This window comes from Triticum aestivum, chromosome 2B, assembly GCF_018294505.1.
Source record: "Triticum aestivum cultivar Chinese Spring chromosome 2B, IWGSC CS RefSeq v2.1, whole genome shotgun sequence".
Lineage (NCBI taxonomy): Eukaryota > Viridiplantae > Streptophyta > Magnoliopsida > Poales > Poaceae > Triticum > Triticum aestivum.
Window position 1 is genome coordinate 96,019,525 of NC_057798.1, and position 14,333 is coordinate 96,033,857.

The 14,333-nt window shown below is 50.5% G+C and overlaps 1 protein-coding gene across 1 annotated transcript; it reads right to left on the minus strand.

The window, feature by feature from the left end:
• Positions 1 to 12,858: 12,858 nt before the first annotated feature.
• Positions 12,859 to 14,129, minus strand: LOC123040611 (uncharacterized). Its single transcript, XM_044463404.1, has one exon. It carries the CDS (start codon positions 14,047 to 14,049, stop codon positions 13,081 to 13,083), a length of 969 nt encoding a protein of 322 aa, XP_044319339.1. The 5' UTR covers positions 14,050 to 14,129; the 3' UTR covers positions 12,859 to 13,080.
• Between the last annotated feature and the right edge of the window lie 204 nt (positions 14,130 to 14,333).

The following is a 14,333-nucleotide window of genomic DNA, read 5'->3' on the forward strand; positions in this document are numbered from 1 at the left end:
TGGTGATCACCACGTCATCATCATCAGTCGTCTTGACTGGGCTTGATGCTTCAGGGTTTAAAGGGTTGTCACTGGCTTGATCAACAGGAGGCTCAGGAGTCACTGGTGGAATATCAAGAGCTGGCTCAGATGGTTGAGGAACAGAGACTTCAGGCGCTACAGTTTGTTGCTTCGGTTCACTAACTTTTGGGTCTCCGCCTGGCTTATTTACCTTTGCCTTCTTGTTGGGCTTGACTTTTCCACTTCATGAGTCATGAAAGGTCAGTATAAGTATCAAGAAGCATAATGAGAGAATAAGTAATTGTTATTACCCGGGAGCAGTCTTGAAAGCCGGCAGATGAGATTGAGTTGAATCGCCGAAAGAGGAACGAGATGTTTCCTGATAATTTGAGTCGGAAGAATTGAGTGGTTGGCGGATGAGGCCCGCCAAAGGATAAAAAGAGTTTAAGTCGGGGGTGACCTCATTTCGATGCTTCCTCGGAGTGTTCGGTAAGCTGGAGGATAATTCTTCATCCCTGCTAGTCCGAGTCTGTCGCCGACTCTCGTGTTGTTGTTGCTTCAAAAGAAAGTGAGGATCCAGATGAGCTAAGGGGTGTGAAAAGCTTACTTTCCGGGTTACTCTTCGGAAAAAAAATTCTTGGCAAGGGCTCGGAGTCGGAGGAAATGATAGTTACCTCTTCTTCAACCGCCTGACTCGTACCCATGTCATCCTGGTGATAATCAGTGTCAATAAGATGGTTGAAAAAGGAGCCAAGAGAATCAAGGGCTACCTTCGACTCAGAGACGTCGTCCAGCTCAAGCAGCTCAGAAGCACTGGGCTTCTTTCCCCTCTTCTTGGTGGTTCTCTTGGCTCCTTTCTTGGCTTTCCTGGCCCTTTTCGCAGCTTCATGGTCATATTCTTTCTTCCAAAAGTCGTCATTAGCCTGTGAAAGTCATCAAAGTTGAATTAAACAAAGTATTAAAGATGAAGGCAAAATAACTAGTTTGGCGGCTTACTTCTGGTGTCGGGTTAGATTTGCAGAAAGGGCTTAGGCCCACCTTGCTGCAGTCAACCGGGCTTTCATTCAGAAGAGACTTTGTCATCTCATTGATGGTGTCATCAGTTAAATCCTTGGAGTTGTGGCGCAGTGGATCCTTTTTGCTACCGGTGTAGGTGCACATTAAGCCGGTGCGGCGACTCAAGGGGATGATCCGCCATGCGACCCAGCACCAAACCAAGTCAATGCCAGTTAAGCCGTTTCCCAACAGAGCCTTAAACTTGGCAATAGTAGGGGCGAGTCTTTTGCGTTCAACGACTGTCAGCTTGTCAGGGATAGGATGATTTGATTCGAGACATAGGGCGCGAAAGCCGGGCGGTCCGTTCTCGTCAGCCGGAGAGGTATCCTTGCAGTAGAACCATGTCTGGTTCCAATCCTTGGGATGACTCGGCAGGTGCGCATAAGGGAAAATAGCATCTCTCCATCGTTGGATGGAGATCCCACCAAGTTCCAAACTGGGTCCATTGGAGTACTCGTTCTGGCGGTTAAAATAAAAGTACTCTCTGAATAGCTCCACACTGGGCTCCTCTTGAAGGTACACCTCACAGAACACTTGGAAATTGCATTTATTTGACACGGAGTTGGGTCCGATGTCTTGAGGATGAAGGTTGAAAAGTGCAGAATGTCTCAGAAGAATTTAGAGTCGGGCGGTGAGAAGCCCTGGTTCATGTGATCGGTAAAGACAATGACTTCATCATTTTTTGGTTGAGGTTTCTCCTCTTCTGGCTTAGGAGTGCGGTAATGCATAACAGACTTCTTTGGTAAATAGCCGGTTTTCACAAAGTCCTGGAGTGTGTTCTCAGTGACAATGGAAGGAACCCAGTTGCAGGAAGTGGTTGTCTTTGGGGCCATTGCGAAGAAAGAAGCCTAAAAAGGAAAAGAACAAGTTTGCCGATTCAAAATTAAACCGGTGGGAAAGTATTACAGCACATATTTAGAATGGCGGCTTAAAATGGGGCCTAATGGTATATGACTAGTTACAGCAGGCTATGTAAGCCGCCATGAGCAGTTTGGTGTCTATTAAAGGAGAAAATTGTTGAACATTGAATTTAACTACAGCCGGTGATATAAGCCGCCATGACCAAGTTGGTTTATCAGGAAGAAAATTTTACCAAGTTCCAAACAAACAGGTTTCGCAGATTACAATTATAAATTTGGATCTAGCGCTGGGTGAAAAAAGAATAAATCAAAAACCTAAAGCATTACAACAGAAGAAGAACTGGTACAAGGGGGACATCTATGTATCTGCGAAGCGGGTTTTAAGACAGCAAAAGGAAGAGAAATAGGTCCTGCACGTCCTAACAGGGATGCTTAGATCTAAAATGAGAACTATGAAGAACTACGAAGAACATGACGAACTACTGAAACCCTAATGCGGTCTCGAGCATGGAAGGGGGAAAACTTACAGATGCAGATAAGACTGCAGTGGAGCGCCGATGTTTTCTGGTCCGATTCAGGTTGATGCAGCAGCCGAGGACGAGGCAGACGATGAGCTTCGCAATGGCGGTGGAGCTCGGGCAGCAGGAGAGTCGCGAGAGGAGGAAGACGAAGGAAAGGGGGGAGAATGAGAAGGGGCCATTCGACCCTATTTATAAGGAAAGGTAACGGATGGGCGCGAAAAACAAGGAGGCCATAAAACATGGTTATCCAGCTGCTTGGGCGCCTCGATTCTCGGGACGGCTATTAAGATAAAGATCAGTTGAGATATATTGGATATTGTGCGAATTAATGACAGGTGACGTCATGGCGGGTTATCGCAATTCCAGGAGATGACGTCATGGCGGGTTATGAATTTCTCGCGCAAATAAGGAAGGGATGATTTTTCTAAGTGTTGAAGATTGACATGAACCAGTTCAAATCAACCTGGGGCCTAATGTTGGGGATATAACTATTAAGTATGACCCGCCCAGGAGGGGCCGGGTTATACCTATGGCGATTCATCATATGAAGCCCACGAGGATGTTGAAGATGGCGGTTCAAGATAAGGGCCCAAGGCCCAAGGGCGAATTAAGGCCCGTAGAAATAAACCGCCTTATATGTAAGACTTGTATTATAAGGCATTTATAGATAGTCACCAAGCCAAACACATTGTCTATGAGCCGGCCGAGAATCTGAGAGCCGCTGGGCATCTACCTATGTATATAAAGGGACGAACCGGCACTGGTTCAGGACAAGAAACAACAGATCGAAAACTAGGTCAAGCGGATTCAATCCCTGGTAATCAAGACATAAGCAATACCACCTCAAACTGGATTAGGCCTTTACCTTCACCGCAAGGGGCCGAACCAGTATAAACTCATGTCTCCTTTGTCCCATTTAACCCCTTTAAGATAACCTAGTTGTGATGGCTCCACGACTAAGTCCTTTCGCTAGGACATCTGCCGTGACTATTCCACGACAAGCACCCTCTGCTCCGGAGGTGGTGCCCGGCCACCACTGGGTCCTCGTGCCCGCGGCAGGGCCGGCGCGCACTCGGATGCCCGAGTCGGAGGCACGAGAAGCCCGGCGCGAGCGGCGAGGGCCAGGACGTCTTCGCATGAGGCGGTGACATTGCAAGAGGCCTCCACCCGAGTCTCGATGTCGTCTATGATCTCGTAGCCATGCACCGACTTCACATTCGGTGCTGCGTTCTTATCGCCGGTGAAGTTGGTCGTGTCGTCGAGGAGTATGGAACCGTCGCAGCCCTGCAACACACGCGCGCCTGCGTCAATAGTCGAAGCAGAAGGAGAAAGATGTTGTTGCTACTCTTCCAGTCTACCTCTACCAGCAGTGACAAAGCTAGCTGAAAATCATTGGGGACGAAACACAAATCATGTGGGGCAAATGGTAAATAAAATTATAATCTAAGCCCTCCTACATAAATTCCCTTGGGGGGGTGCAGCGCCCCATGGCCTCGTAGGAGTCATCCAATCTGGGCAAATTGCGATGTATTGTTTGCTGGTGGACTCAATTAAACGACAAGTGCGCTTTTCATATTTTACAGAACCTAACATCTCCTTGCGTACATTGTAAACCAGTGGATGAATAAACCAATCAGTTTGATAACAAATATCAGAACCATAACTCTCTAAAATGCAAGGCACAACTCTAACTTGTAGTGGTTCTATAACAAAACTGGTGCAGTGCTAAGATAATTCCATTGTCGCAGACGATGGAGCAATAAATAGCAACAAATGAATCCGCCAAAGAGGAAACAATACAACTGGCCTGACAACTTACCAACTTCAAGAATAATGCAATGAACCACAAAAGTGGTATCCTCAAATGCCCCGGCCGGTAGTAGAAGTTAACCTGCTAAGAGCATCTACAACCGGACCCCTCAAATCCGTCTCACACGTCCGGGGCAGGCAGGTCGTCCGGTCACGAAATTTGGACCCAGAAGAGCCTTTCAAACTGCCCTCAAACGCCCGGGTTGACCGACACCCCCTATATCCAACCCAAGTATGGGGCGGTCTGGGCACGCCCGCCACGTTGACTTGGCCCAGCCTGGCCCGCGACTGCCGCACAAATATCACCGTCCGGAAAACCCTAGACTGCAGTCAATCTGAACTCCACTTCACTCACCTCTCCATCCACTCCACTTCCGATCCCCTCCAAATGCATCCGCTGGCCGACGATCGAAGCAGCTCCACCTCCGGCGGGGACTCCGGCTCCGACGATGACTGGTCTAGCCTGCTGCATGAAGCGAACCCCGACGATGTGGAGGAGGTCGCCCTCCGCATCACATTGAGGCGTTCGGTCGTTGACCAAGGCAGATCCGGCAACGGTGAATCCACTTCGTCAGCGCCCGACGCCCATCGACGCAGCGTCGCGGCATCGTCGGCCCTTCCCGCTCGGCACGCAACTCCGGCCACTCCACTTCGCTTCTCCAGGTACGCCCACCACCACCAGCACCCTTCGCTCGAGAGGTGGAGCCTGGCCACTGTTGGGTCCTCGTGCCCGCGACGGGGCTGGTGCGTAGTCGGACGTCCGAGTCGGAGGCACGAGCATCCCGACACGAGTGGCTGCGGGCGAGGGAGAGGGTAGTGGCATCCGAGTCGATGTCCGCGCACGCCCGCGTGCAAGCGCGTCGGTCGATCCTAAGGTAGCACTCCTCGCTACTGTCCTTCGCCGCTTGCTCACGACGGCAGAGACGGATGTGCGGCGCCTCCGCCGCAAGAATGCCAAGGCGCTCCGACTCGCCATCGAGTTGTCGGAGCGCGAGGCGAAAAGGAGGCAGCGGGGAAGGCCGCCCGCCATGCCAAGGAGCAGGAATGCTTGCTCTGCGGGCTGTCAGGCATCAGGTGCACCTCCGGCTTGGATATGACGGACGGATCCACCTCCAGCTCCGACAACGACGCGCCTCCGCACCCCGACGCCTACACAGAGGAGGGGCACATCCACGCCGACACATGGAAGGGGAAGGGGCTGGCGAGGAAATGGTGATTTCCTCCGCCCTTCCTCGTTCTGTTTATATTTTATCTATGTTTGCAGTATGGATTTGCACTATCCGCCGTTGAATTCCGATGAATCATGTTCCTTTTGTCCAGCTAATCTGACGAACTGCGCTATGATCATGTGTTTTATGTAAAGTTGCATGAATTGCATGGTTTTGAGGTTTAGAATATGAGGGACGCGAGTGTGGAAGACGAAATATGAGGCGGGCCCGATCAGTGCATGTGGACACGCCCAGGCGCGTCCGCGGGTGTTTGAGGTGTTGAATTTGTCCAATGCGGTTGTAGATGCTCTAAAAACCTCCTATGATCTCATGAATATATAGCACATGCCCCGGTTGGGAGTATTTGGGTAGCTCAATATACGAACAAGCAAGAAGGGGACTGAGAGGAGAGTTGGAGGTAAAGAGGAAGTATCGCCGCCGCTGTCTCCAACTTAGTAACGATATTTAATTTCTCAAAAAAGGTAACCGATATATAATCAGGGTGTAATCTATTCGTCCAAGTTAAAAATTTAAAAGATCTAAAGATTAATATCATCTCCTCAATGGCTTCGACAAAGTCAAAAGGATAATCACCACGGTTACATGATGATACAACCAGGTGTGGGTGAAACATGCAACTGGAGCGAGTGAGTTGCAGAAAACCACCACATTGATGTCTAGTTTTGCAGAAAATACCGTTCTATGAATTCCTCCTAGAAAGCACTAATTTTGGGTTTAATCTTTTGCAGAAAACACTGACCCATCACTTTGGGCATTTTTATGAAATGTGGGTCCCTTTTTTATGACATGACATAACGGCCCCAAAGTGACCACATTTGATGGTGCTACAGTGACCAACGACGCGCCTGCTCGATAATACCTGGCTTGAATCGGCACTGGGTCGCCCTCTCTCCTCACTCTCTCACGTCTGGGTCGCCCTCTCTCCCCACTCTCTCACGTCTGGGTCGCCCTCTCTCACTCTCGTGCACATCCTCTCTGTTCTTCTCCCTAGCCACCGCCCCGAAAGTCGGCCGCCGACCGCTGCTCCACCACGCCATGGTGTCGCGAAACCAATGAGGATTCAATCCAGGACGTCACCTCCTAACTGTGATGGCATCATCAAGATTAGATTGGTAGAGCTAGAGCTAGGGTAGGGTTTCTCAACCGATTCGTAGACATATACAAGACTGCGTTGGACGCCGAAACACGTCCCGGACCGCGAGGTCCGGATGATGCTGTGGTTTGAGGTTGTCACGTCCCCACCAATGCTGGTGTCGACGGACAACAGACAAGTGGCCCCGGGTCTCACTGTGCAGAGTGAAAGGGTGTAAGGTGTGGTGTGTGTCTGACCATGGGTCCGACTGGTAGCGTGTTCGGTGTGGTGTGGTTATATTGTAGCTACAGAACTCTAGAGAGGCATGTTGTTTAATGAATAGTATCTGAATCTCATCTCTCCCATGTTCTCTCCTCCTACTCCTCCTCTGGTTCCCCTTTTCTCCTCCCTATTCTTCCTGATCCCCTCTCAAATCATGTTGTTGATCTGTGAGACTAGCCTAGGGCCTCACAATTGGTAATCAGAGCCACGAATCCGCGTCCACTCGCGCCCAAATCCTCTTGGCCAGGCTATAAAATTCCACCACAAAGGGTGCAATTTTGCTTCGGCAGATTTTGCGTGAAATCCCGAGAGGGGTTAGCTAGACTCGGAGAGAGCAGCGATGGCGCCTTCGAAGCCGCCCGTGCCGTCGGCGCAGACCAACTTGGTCCTCTCGGCCATGGGGGAGAAAAAAGAGACAATTCAGGCGTTGTTGGCGACCCTTTTGTCCAAGTTTGAGGCCATGGATGCGAGGATGTCTCATCTGAGCAAGCAGATTGAGACTACACATCAGCATGTCGACGAGATCAGAGTCCGGCAAGTGGAGGTAGGCGTGGCACTGGCGGGCTCTGCGGTCACGGAGCTGGGCGCTACCTCGACCTCTCGCCCTGCGCCACGGCTCGCCAACCTGCAGCGGCCGTTACTCGGGGCGCCGGAGGAACAAGCCGGGGGTCAGGAGTTCTTAGCTGCGCCGCCCTCACCAGTGGATCCGGTGGCTGATCCGGTGGTTGTGCGGGAACCACAAGCACCACTTCGCCGTGACTATAGACCACCGCGTGAGCACGTTCCTGAGCAGCGCCGCGAGTTTCAACCAAATCAAGGCCATGAATAGTTCATCAAGCCGCCTAAGCACAATTTCCCTCGTTTTGCTGGTGAGAACCCACGACTTTGGTTCGATTTGGCTGTCACTTATTTTGAGATGTACCAAGTTCAGCCACATCAGTGGGTAGCAACTACAACTTTATATTTGGAGGGACATGTTGCGTTGTGGTGGCAAGCGTTCAAACGCCACTGCCGGTTGTGGCCCTGGGATGATTTTGCAGCCAACATTGCACTGCAGTTTGGTCAAGAGGAGTTTGAATCTCACATGAATCATCTTCTGCAACTGAAACAACAGGGCACAGTGACTGAATACAAGTCTGCATTTGAGACAACAATGTACCATTTGATAACATTAGATCCTTCCTTCAACTCGAAGTTTTTCATATCTCAGTTTGTGTTGGGATTGAAGGATGAAATCCGTGCTGCAGTCAGGTTACAGGCACCCACTAGTGTCACAAGGGCAGTGTGCTTAGCTAAGATCCAAGAGGAAGAATTGGAGTTACAAAAGACTAAACCACGGTTTCCACGTCACATGCAACACCAGTCAGTTCCAACTACAATTCAGCCTATGCAACAAGGCAACAAGAAAGCAGTGGATGATTTTGATAGGGAGCGTCGGCTGAGAGACTTTAGGCATGCTAATGGATTATGCTATCGATGTGGAGATAACTATAGTAAGGAACATTAGTGCAAGAAGCCATTGCAACTGCCGACAATCCAGTTGGGAGAGCATGGTGAAATTTTAACTGAAGATGCAGTGCAAGCTTTGGAATTACTAACTTAACCCACCACAGTTGAGTGCTGTTAGATTTCAGCCCATGCTATTTCAGGAGCTGACAATACAGAAACCATTCGCATAAGAGCATTGGTGGGCAACCAAGTCATGTTAGCACTAGTGGACTCGGGCAGTAGTCACAGTTTCGTGGATGAAATTTTTGCCAAGCGTGCTTCATTGGATTTGGTCTCTGTTCCAGCAGTGAAAGTTACAGTTGCAAATGGTCAAGCTATGGAATCCAAGTTTCAAACCCCTAATCTGACTTGGTGGGCGCAGGGTCACACTTTTGTGACACCAATGAGAGTGCTGCAACTGGGGGCCTATGATGTAGTGCTGGGAATGGACTAGCTTAAGTGTCACAGTCCGATGATTTGCGATTGGGAGGGCAAATCATTACAATTTGCACATGGTGATACTACCATATACCTTCAAGGTGTTCAGCCTGTGTCTACTATGCAATTGAAAGCTATGTCAGTAGAGCAATTGGACAAAGCTCTGCATGGCAATGATATTTGGGCTATGGCCGTGGTTGATCCTTCTTCAGGTGATGTTGTTTCGACGCTTGGCTCATATCCGGAATATCTTACTGCAGTTTTAACAGACTTCCAGGATGTGTTTGAAACTCCAACTGGCCTGCCCCCACATAGAGTGTATGATCATGCAATCACCTTGGAAGTGGTTCATAACCCTCCTAACTCTCGCCCTTATCGATACTCGCCACAACAAAAGGACGAGATTGAACGACAAGTGGTAGAGATGATCAAGGCAGGGATTGTGAAACCTAGTATGAGCCCATATGCATCGCCAGTACTTCTGGTTAAGAAAAAAGACAGTAGTTGGTGTTTCTGCGTGGATTACCGCAGACTCAATGCCATCACTGTGAAGAACAAATTCCCACTACTTATGGTCGACGAATTACTTGATGAACTGGCAGGATCAAAAAATTTCTCCAAGCTGGACCTCAGGGCAGGTTATCACCAAATTCATATGCACGAACCGGATGAGGAGAAGACTGCATCAAGACACATTCAGGACACGTCCAATTTCGTGTTATGCCATTTGGGATGACCAATGGACCACCAACATTTCAGTGCTTAATGAACAACATTTTTGCTCCAGCTAATCGCAAGTATGTCATCACATTTCTGGACGGCATTCTAGTTTTCAGCACCACTTGGGAGGAACATTTGGAGCATCTCCGCTCGGTACCGCAGACCTTGCGTGAGCATCAGTTGTTTGTGAAGCTTTCCAAATGTTCTTTCGCGCAGACTGAAATCCAATACTTGGGTCATGTGATTTCTTTCGAAGGTGTGGCTACAGATCCAAAGAAGAATATGGCGATGGAACAATGGCCTCAACCTACCAGTGCTACTGAATTGCGTGGGTTCCTTGGGTTGGCCGGGTACTACCGCAAGTTTGTCCAAAATTATGGTACTATGGCCAAGCCTTTGACTCAATTGCTGACCAAGAAAGGGTTTGTTTGGACAGAGCAAGCAGGTGTAGCTTTTCAGACATTGAAAACAGCTATGACTAGTACTCCTGTATTGGCTCTACCGGATTTCAGTCAATCTTTTGAAGTCGAAACTGATGCTTCTGCTACAGGAATTGGAGCCATACTCTCATAGAATAACCATCCTATTGCTTATCTAAGCAGGGCTTTGGGTGTGGCCAATCAAAAGTTGTCTGTCTATGAGAAAGAATTCTTGGATGTCATTATGGCCATTGATAAGTGGCGCCCTTAACTTTAGCAGGGTCCCTTCACTATCATTATAGACCACCGAAGCCTCTGTCATTTACAGGATCAACAACTCATTACTAATCTTTAGCGCGAGGCCATGGCTAAGATGGTGGGCCTACGATTTCAGTGTAAATATTGCAAAGGCTCGGAGAACAATGCCGCAGATGCATTATCTCGTGTGGGTCATTTGTACACAATCACAGCAGTCTCGACTTGCCAACCAATGTGGATGCAGGAGGTTATGAATTCCTATCAAACTGATCAATCAGCTCTGGACCGGTTGGCTCGTCTAGCAGTGCATAGTCCGGATGAACACGGTTATTCACTTGATCAAGGACTGTTAAATATCAAGGACGCTTGTGGATTGGTAATAATTCTGCGTTGCAAACAAAACTAATCAGTGCTCTGCATTCAAGCGATGTCGGGGGTCATTCAGGCGTCAGGGCCACCTATTATCGTGTGTCCAAATTATTCCAATGGTCTGGCATGAAACAACAAGTTGATGACTGGGTGAAGCAGTGTCAAGTTTGTCAGCAAGCAAAACACGAGCGCACACATCCGGGTGGTTTGTTGCAGCCTTTGCCAGTGCCTACACGCCCTTGGAAGGACATTACCATGGATTTCATTGATGGGCTTCCAAAATTAGAAGGATTTGAGGTAATCCTAGTGGTGGTCGATCAAATCACTAAATATGCCCACTTCTTCCCTCTGAAACACCCCTATACAGCTCAGTTTGTAGCCACAGTTTTCATTGATAATGTGGTTCGCCTTCATGGAGTTCCGGCATCGATTGTTTTCGACCGAGATAAGGTGTTTACCAGTTTTTTTTGGAAGAAGCTCTTCAAGGAGATAGGCACCAAGTTATGCTACTCTACGGCCTATCATCCCCAAACGGACGGGCAATCCGAGCGTGTTAACCAATGCTTGGAACAGTATTTACGTTGTGCCGTTCATGACAGCCCGGCAAGGTGGAAACGCTGGTTACCAATGGCAGAGTTTTGGTATAATTCCTCTTACCACACGTCACTTGGCAACACTCCTTTTAAGGCATTATATGGTAGTGATCCTAATTTTGGTACTATGCCAATTGACACTGGAGAATTACCTGCTTCCCTGGCAGAGTTAGCAGCAGACCGTGAAGATTTTTTGGCTTTGTTACGCGACCACCTCTTGCGTGCTCAACAGAGAATCAAGTTGCAGGCTGATAAGCATCGTACGGATATGGAATTTGCTGTTGGCGAGGCAGTTCTGCTCAAACTCCAACCTTATGCACAATCTTCACTGGTCAACCGTCCCTGCCACAAGCTCGCATTGAAGTTCTTTGGTCCATTTCGTGTCACTGAAAGAATTGGTGCTGCTGCTTATCGTTTGGATCTTCCGGCTGCCAGCCTCATACACCCTGTCTTTCATGTTTCTCAATTGAAGCCATTTACTGCAAACTACTCTCCAGTGTTTGCAGACTTGCCCGAGGCACCAGATTTGTCTGTTGTTACATTGTAGCCCGAAGCGATCCTCGAACGACGCATGGTAAAGAAAGGTAACTCAGCAATCCCTCAGATCAAGGTTCAGTGGCGCGGCATTGCTGCAGATCATGCAACCTGGGAAGATTATTATGTTCTTCGGGCTCATTTTCCGGCGGCTTCAATTTGGGAGGAGCCTGCATCTCAAGGGGGAGGGGGGGGGAGTGTCACGTCCCCACCAGTGTTGGTGTCGACGGACAACAGAGAAGTGGCCCCGGGTCTCACTGTGCAGAGTCAAAGGGTGTAAGGCGTGGTGCGTGTCTGACCGTGGGTCCGGCTGGTAGCGTGTTCGGTGTGGTGTGGTTATATTGTAGCTACAGAACTCTAGAGAGGCATGTTGTTTAATGAATAGTATCTAAATCTCATCTCTTCCGTGTTCCTCTCCTCCTCCTCCTCTGCTTCCCCTTTTCTCCTTTCTATTTTTCCTGATCCCCTCTCAAATCCTGTTGTTGATCTGTGAGACTAGCCTAGGGCCTCACAGAGGTCGCCGTGTTGGAGTTGCCTTAACAACGATCGATTTCTACGTCGCAAAAAACAAAACAACGATGGGCTCCAACAAGTACGTTTTGGCAGTTCGGAGTATTAAACTAGCAATCAACTTTGCACAGCAACACTATCAAATTAACCCGCCGGCACCGGCTTTTGACGCCGTGCCGTGTCACGCCCTCATCTTTCTGCCATGGCCGGATCGAAAGCTACTCCGTAGAAGAAGTGGGGGCCGAGTCATCCGAGGGAGATAGCGAGGCCTAGTGGAACCATGTGCTTTGCTCCACGAGGAAATATTCCTGCCGCCTTTGTTTGACAGCCCCTGAACTTTCCTTGCTCCTCTCCCAGTTGCTAAGCATGTACCGGACTCCCTCCCTGTCAAGGACCGGATATTATTGTCTTTGTCTCCACGGGTTTAATTATTTATCGGCTTTCTTAATTAGTGTACAACTCTGTGATGCATTGGCTGTCTTTGTCCCGCTGGATTTTAATGTGACAACGAAACGGCAACGACCTTTTTAGTTAGGCAGTTGTATGGTGGTATGGGTGAAGATGGGCCAGTAGTTCATGTCATCTTCCATTTCTTCTGATTTGTATCTCCCTATACATATGCTTGCTGAGATAAGGATAACTTTATGTATACGGTAATGCTAACTGGCGAACATTCGCCGGGAAGGAATTGTCCGGGAAATTGCTCTTGACCGCGAGGAAATTTCCACTGTATCTAGAACACAAATACATTTCTTTCGGGAGGACTAGCTCGAGCAATTGCTTTCTGTATTTTCTTTGTTAATAGTACAAGTAAATTTTTTGTGGCTGAAACCATAACAATGGTGGAGTATATCTCTACTAAATACCTAATCCAATGTATTGACAAGCAAAAATAAGGGAATGAATTGATCAAGCATTTGATTCATGCATCTCCATTGGGCAGCTTGGCGTATCTGTATCTGTGGGCTGCCACCACCTCCTCCTCCTCCTTGCTGTCCCTGCACTCGAAGTAGTACGCCGTGACGGCCGCGACGGAGAACACCTCCACGGCGCCGAGCAGGGCCACGTAGGCGGTCCCGGCGGCCACCCCGGCGCACGGGCTCCGCGGCCACCACCTCAGCGCCAGCGTGTACACCGGCGACACCGCGGCGCCGAGCGCGCACGTCGCGACCACGTAGAGCGCCGCCCGCGCGCTCCTCCCCTCCATCAGCCGCCACGCGCGGGACACCGCCGCCGCGCCGTGCCGCCCCGGCTCCGCCGCCGAGACCACGACCGCCACCGCGCAGACCACGGTGAGGTAGACCAGGAAGAGCGACGCGAGGAGCACGAGCAGCACGTCGAGGAAGAGGAGCAGCAGGGAGCGCTCCAGGAGGTAGACCGTGGCCAGCGCCAGCGCGACGATGGCGCCCACGCAGGCCACCTCAAGGACGTACCCGAAGGCGACGGTCGCGACGGGGCCCCACAGGTTGCCCCTCGCGCTGCCCAGGACGGCGGACACGGTGAGGCGCTCGGTGGCGTCGTCATCGGCGCCGGAGGAGAACACCCTGACGGCGGCGAAGACGGTGGCTATCTTGATGGCGGACCCGACGACGACCGCGGCGAGGACGCACGCGCCGACCTCGAGCAGGAGCCGCCTGAGGTCGCCCCTGAGCGCCCTGACGAGGCCCGGGTACGCGGCGCCGGCCGGGTCGGCGCGGCTGATGGCGCTGGCGTCGACCAGCGCGGCGGCGGCGAGGGGCTGCACGGCGAGGGAGTTGGTGAGGAGGAGCGCCGCGGCGAGGGCCGCGGTGAGCGCGACGAGCGGCAGGAAGAGCCCGCCGTGGCGCGCCGGGAGGAGGGCGCCGTGCTTGAGGAAGGCGAAGAAGCACGGTGGCGGCGGTCGGGCCGCCATGGCCGGCTCAGGGATTGAGCTGAGCTAGATCTTGATTGGGTGGGTGGGTGATTGGGCGGGCGGGTGGGGTTGCTCCGCGGCCCCGTGCGCGCGCGGAGGAGCGGAACGGCGGGCTTATAAAGAGGGGATTTTTTGACTTTTTTTATGACGGTGGGTGAACGCGTTGTAGTACTCCCTTGGAAATTTTAGTAGGGGTCGATGGGACCAAGTGTTGATAAACTCCCACTCTGATTACCATCGGCAGACCATCTAGATATTCAGGGGCAGATCATAGTTCTATAATG